The sequence below is a fragment of the Meles meles genome, chromosome 7 (assembly GCF_922984935.1).
Source record: "Meles meles chromosome 7, mMelMel3.1 paternal haplotype, whole genome shotgun sequence".
Taxonomy (NCBI): Eukaryota; Metazoa; Chordata; class Mammalia; order Carnivora; family Mustelidae; genus Meles; species Meles meles.
Genome location: NC_060072.1, coordinates 134,006,723 through 134,012,722, shown reverse-complemented (window position 1 = coordinate 134,012,722; position 6,000 = coordinate 134,006,723). Strand labels below are relative to the sequence as shown.

Here is a 6,000-nt window from a genome sequence, read left to right as displayed (position 1 = left end):
GTCCTGCACGTTTTCTCTTTTTCTATAGCACGACGGGGAAGAGACAATGACAGTAACCTTTTCCCAAGGTTTTTGTGAGGATTAAAAGATGGTATGTGCAAAACACTTCAGCATCACCGGGCCCATAACAGGCAGCAGATGGCAGTTGTTGTGGACGTGTTCACAGACACAAGGATCAAGGACTTCCTCATCAATGCTAGGCAATTAAACAACTGAAGCGTTTTGTGTAAGTCTAGGTAGACACTGCCTTCTCCAGGCAGGGTGTCGAGCATAACTTGACCTTCTGAGCTCCAGGTCATCAGCATGAGCTTCTGTTTCAAGCTCAATGGCCGTGAGCCCTGGCAGATCTGGGGTTCCCTCCTCATAAGTGCTCGCGTGATCAGTTTCTTTTGGACATTATCTTCTCAGGAGCACAGATCAGAGCGCACTGTTGCCTGTGGCCCAGGGTGTCTTTCCCCAACAATGTCACCTGCTTGCTTCTGCAAAATGACCTCTGGAACTTTCGGTTGAATGAGTCCGCATTCCTCCACTCCCTCCAAAAACGCTTCTCAGTTGCTCTCAAATGCTTTTGCATTTTCATCCAGGGAGAGGGTAAGAAGTTAGTTTGAGTTACAGAGTGGGGCACTCAGGATGCAGCCTTGGGGACAGGCATGGCCAAAGCTGCTCTGGAGCCCAGAGGACGTGTCTACTTTTCTTCATGGGTCTTGCCCCTGGTTCTCAGCTCAGGGATGGACATCAACTCCATGATTTGGGGAGTATACCTTCTCCCAATCCCGAACACCCAAACTTGCAAAAGGACCACTCTTTTGTAGCCATGATTCTAGGACCTTGGCTTTGGTCCAAGACCATGTCACTCTTTTGTTTTACTTTGGAAAGAGTTGGAGTCACAAGTAGCGCTGAAAGAAAAGCAGCCTCTTTAATGCTGGAACACTATTCGAAGTTCTGTATCGTACCATGGAGGGCCAAATGTCATCACCTGTGTGAATGACCTCTCCCCGGGACCCCTGCCGCCCACCGTGAGGCTCCTCTGACTTCCCCATCTGCCCATGGCTGTGCCATCCCCTCCATGACCAGATGGAGGCCTTTTAGGAGCAGAAACAGTGTCCAGTTACCCGTGTGGCGGTGATAAGAACAACAGTCATAACCTTTATCGAGTGTGCATCTGTGCCAGGCTTTTAAATTTTAATTTTTATTTACTTATTTATTTATTTTGGAGAGGAAGAGAGAGTGGGGAGAGGCAGAGAGAGAGAGAGATAGAACCTTAAGCAGGCTCCATGCCCAGTGTGGAGACAGATGAGGGGCTCGATCCCATGACCCTGAGATGATGGCCTGAGGCAAAATGAGTCGAGCACTTAACCCACTGAGCCGCCCTGGTGCCTGTCAGGCTCTGTGTTAAGAATTTCCTACACTTCAAATTTAATCTCAAAAAATCCTCAAAAAAATGGCAGGTTCTGTCATTAATTCTCCATTCATAGATGAGAAACTGAGGCACGTCCGAGGCTGCGCAACAAGCACGCAGCCCGGGCTGATGGACTGTTGAATGAATCGGTTTATTTCTAAGAGTCTTTTTTCAGATGCAACACTCTCAAGCATCACCCACTTTAGCTGTTAAAGGAACCCAGATGCCCTTCCGCTAAGTGTTGTCAGAGGCAGCCACGCACACCTGGACTCAGTTTCCCTCCAATGTCCCAAGGAGGCAGGCAGGCATTTGCTGGGTCTCAGAGTTACGGCTGAGCTATGCTGAGTTTTTCCTCACCTGGGGGACACACCTTCGTGATGACATGGGCTGCAACTGACCATCCCCTGTGTATCCTCGCCAGCACTCTGGGAAGTCTGAGGGTAAACTGAGGACAGGAGCCACCACCCGTGGTTAGCTGCTTACAAAGAAGTCTCAGCTTGTCCGTATAGAGGAGCAAATAAACTCACACACGCCAGCTGGCTGCGGGATGTATTTTCATATAATGTAGCTGCTGAGTTGTGATGGGGCATAGCTGACGTGCTGGCACCTTCGATGCCTAAAAACTCCAAGATGATGACTTTGCTGAACCCTCCCAGAGACCTGCAGTGACAATCACATAATGAGCAGAGACAGAAGATGCTGATTCTGATGAAGCCATCGCGGCTCTGGACACTTGAAGCCGATGACCACGTGCTAAAGTAATAATAATTCAGCCTTTACATCAAACCCAGTTAAATATTTTGGGGGCAAAAAAACAGTAATAGGCAGCTTCCTGGGACTGTTCTTTGTGATTCCGGATCTCGGTGTTATTTTCACTAACTGCTCATTTTTCAAGTGAACACATGGAGTGCGTCACGTTAGCTCCCTTATGTCCCTGTACATCAATCGTATTTTTTTAAAAAACGGAGAACTCCGAAAGCTCATAGTGACAAAGGTGGTTTATTTCTACATGACTTCTACTGGGAATTAAAAAAGGAAAAAAGTAATACGAGCCCCTCTGCTCCGTGAGGGTGGAAACTCTGTCCCCCGGTTTGCTTTCTGGTCGGCAAACCTTGGGTGAGCCGCAGAGACAAGGGTCAGCAGGTTCCGAAGGCACCACTCTCGCAAATGCACGTACCAGGAGCTCATCATGACTCAGAAAAGCAGGGCTTTGGGGCGCCTGGGTGGCTCAGTGGGTTAAGCCGCTGCCTTCGGCTCAGGTCATGATCTCAGGGTCCTGGGATCGAGTCCCACATCGGGCTCTCCGCTCAGCAGGGAGCCTGCTTCCCTCTCTCTCTGCCTGCCTCTGTATCTACTTGTGATCTCTCTCTCTGTCAAATAAATAAATAAAATATTAAAAAGAAAAGCAGGGCTTTCTGAAAACCACTTCATGTCCGATTACGCGTCACTGACAACATCCTCAACACCCAAACCGTTTAACTCGGCGATAGGTAACGTTTATTCTCCAACTAGGATGTAGTTTGAGGGACACGGTACAAAAAAATAATAAGCATGCAGCCCTTTATTTAGTTTTGCAAAGTCTCTGCTTATAGTTCTGTATATTACATGACTGTGTTATACAAATACATTTATTTACAAAAAAACACTCTAGCTGTGCAAACGTGTTGCTTTTTAAAAATGTACGGGGAGCCCCCATTTCTGCACATCCCGAGATAAAGTTTTAAAGCATGCATAAAAATTAACTTTGGTGTGGGAAAACTAATCTGCTGTCACATACAGTATTTCTGATGTCTATTTATATATGTACAAAAGTTGATCCGTCAACAGAACCGTACAGAAGTGTACATGTTAAAATTCACAATGCAATAGCGTGGGTTACCATGTCTCTGAAAGCAAAGGAAGGGGTTCGATACTGCAAAGAAACCAGCTAGAGAATCCCAATATGTTTAAAAAAAAAAAAAAAAGGAAAAGAAAAGAAAAAGAGAAAGAAAAGCAAAGAAAGCTAGCTCGCTTGGGCTGCAAATGATCATACGTAATTTTCATGGCAGTGCAACAGGTTCGATAAACTGCCTTCGACACTCGCCTCGGGGCTGGCTTGTGTCGAAGTTCACAGCATACTGTCTAGCACACTACTCTCACATGTACAATGCTACAGTATCAAAATGTCTTTTTGGCAAAAAGGATCTTGAAAGGAACCATGAAGTTCTGACAAAAATAGAAATCTGTAATAAAGCTAAATAACACTAAAATAAAAGGAAATATTATAGTATCTGTTTTACAATTTGTATAGTCACACTTGTGTATTTCTCTGTTCATGTCTAGTCTCCGTAATGAAAAATATTTTTGTACAAAACATACTAAAATTCTGGAATCATACATGTTTTACATGCTGAATAGATTTCCCCCTCCCCCCCATCTCACACGCACACTTCTTTCCTGCCAGCCACTCTCTCTGAAACACATGCTTACTTCATGTAACAGATATCGAATAGAGACAGTAAACACTATGTAATTACAACAGCAACAAAGTAAAAGAAAAAAAAAAAAACAAAAACGAACAAGCTTTACCGAGATCTAGTCGTCCAGTATTTAGCACATACTTAGCGTAAAGCCCCATAGAGTACAGCAATATGGTACATTCTCTTGTGAAAACAGTTGTTGAAGACTATTGAAAAAAAAAAATTCTTTTTTTTTTTTTTTTTTAATGCAACTCCGACTTGTGCCTAATAGGATTTGGCCTTTAAGAGGTTTCTTTTGCTGTGGATGGGGTGGCTTTGCTGGAACTTCCATTCTGTGCCTTGTAGCTGGTGAGGCCGGGAGTGTGGATGGTTCGGATGCCCTTGGCACCTTGACTCAGTAAAGTGGGGGAGGCGGGGGAGGGCGGGGAGGAGGAGGACGGGGGAGCGGCTGCTCGGCCGTTTTGAGTCTGCAGTGAGAATGAGAGATGGTGGCCTTTACCTGCGTGAGTGGGGCTCTGAAACTTTAAGGAGCCATTAGAGACAGAGGGGATGAGGGAGGCAGAGGGAGCAGATCGTCCTGTCTGGGGGCTGAGAGGGTTAGAAGTAACCGGTGGCTTAACGGTAGGTGGGATAGGCAAGTTAGAGCTGTCACCACTAGAAGAGGGCACAGAACTGCTTTTCCCAGAGCTGGGAGAAAGGGCTGGGATCCTAGAAGCAGGTAAGGAGGGGCAAGGAGGCTTACAGTCCCCACCAGCTTTCTTAACACTTCCATTAGCCTGCGAATAAAGATGGCAGGAGACAGTCCGTCAGAACGCTGCTAACACGATGGACCCACAGGGTCTGGCAACACAGCCCTTTCTGAGAACCATTAAATTACCAGACACCAAACCACACCAAACCAGTTCAAGGCCTGAGCTAAGTCCTGTCGTGCTGTACTGAGCCTGGCAAAAACCCCCACAGTACGGAGCGCAGGACGTGCGGAAGAGGAGAGAAGGGAAGAACAGGTGTCGGTGAGAACAGGCACATCCGGCATCCCACTCCCGTCCCGGTGCCAGGCTGGCCATGCGTCTGGGGGGGGGGGTTACTGGGGTGGGGGCGGGGCGGGGCCACCGGGACGGACCGTTAATGTGCCTCTGGTGCAATGCGGTCAGCATCTACGTTAGTACTGGCGACCTTCAGGGCGGCTCAAGGACAGCTCTGTCTCGCTTTCCCAGCGTGTTCTGATGAACCACTACCTTCACCAGAGAAAAGCCAAGGGGCCTGGCACCTTGTGTTAACAGTTAAACTTTGGAGTCACAAAGTAAAAGGTGTTTTACTGCAAGCATGCAAAAGCGTGGTGGAGAGTTTAACAAAGGTTTTTTTTGTTTGTTTTTCTAAAGACTTTCTTCATGCCCCAGATCCAGGATGTCTATGTAAACCATATCTTACAAAGAAAACACAGTATTTGGTATAAACTAAGTCAGCGACTTGCTTCTTAACCGCAATAGCGTCCATCCAAAATTGGTTTTTGTTTTTTTTTTAAGGTAAAACTACCTGACGATACTGGCGGGGATCCTGCAGTTTGGACGGCTTGCCGGGCTTGTCCAGGCTTCCAGGTCTGCCCTTGGAGCTCATGGGGACCGGCATCCTGCTCGTCTGCGGGGTCCCAGCGGAGCCCTGGGGGGGAGGAGTGGCGGGAGGGGAAGAGAAGGAGAAGCGCGTGAGTGGGTTATCGCGAGGCTCTCCCGCCGGGTGCAGAGAAGGTCAACGTCAGAAGCCACAGCCCTACATGCAGGACAGATCGAGGAGACGGACATCAGGAGACCCCACTGGGGTTAATTTGAAGAATCAAACAGAAGAAACTGCTCCACTACTGATCAAACGGATTTTAATGTGAGTATCAGAGCAATCATTTCAACAGCAAATGACCGACCCAGCGTCCTTGCGTTTACCCAACACCAATCAGCAACAGAGGTAAAAGGAGAATCGATTAGCTGTTAGACACCTAGTCATTGTTGTTTTGAAGGTGAGGGAGAAAGTGTGAGTGAAAGGGATCGTGGCCAACAGACAAAAAAAAACACCCCCAAAACAAAAAAAACCCACAATGAGCCACCTGAAAGGAAGCAAGTCAATCACAAGACACCTGTTGCTAATGGTGATTAT

The 6,000-nt window shown here is 47.2% G+C and overlaps 1 protein-coding gene across 19 annotated transcripts in view; it reads right to left on the bottom strand.

Moving 5' to 3' along the window:
• Positions 1–2,936: 2,936 nt before the first annotated feature.
• Positions 2,937–6,000, bottom strand: part of KIAA1217 (KIAA1217 ortholog) — a 692,194-nt gene continuing 689,130 nt past the window's right edge. For 18 of the 19 annotated variants that reach the window (XM_046013815.1, XM_046013818.1, XM_046013816.1 and 15 more), the window contains 2 exons: positions 5,392–5,514; positions 2,937–4,634 (listed from right to left, as the gene is read on the bottom strand). In XM_046013815.1, coding sequence (XP_045869771.1) covers positions 4,140–4,634; positions 5,392–5,514 — 618 coding nt within the window. In that variant the 3' untranslated portion in view covers positions 2,937–4,139. Of the gene's footprint in view, positions 4,635–5,232; positions 5,515–6,000 lie in introns of those variants that run through there. The other variant, XM_046013828.1, reaches the window with a different exon arrangement.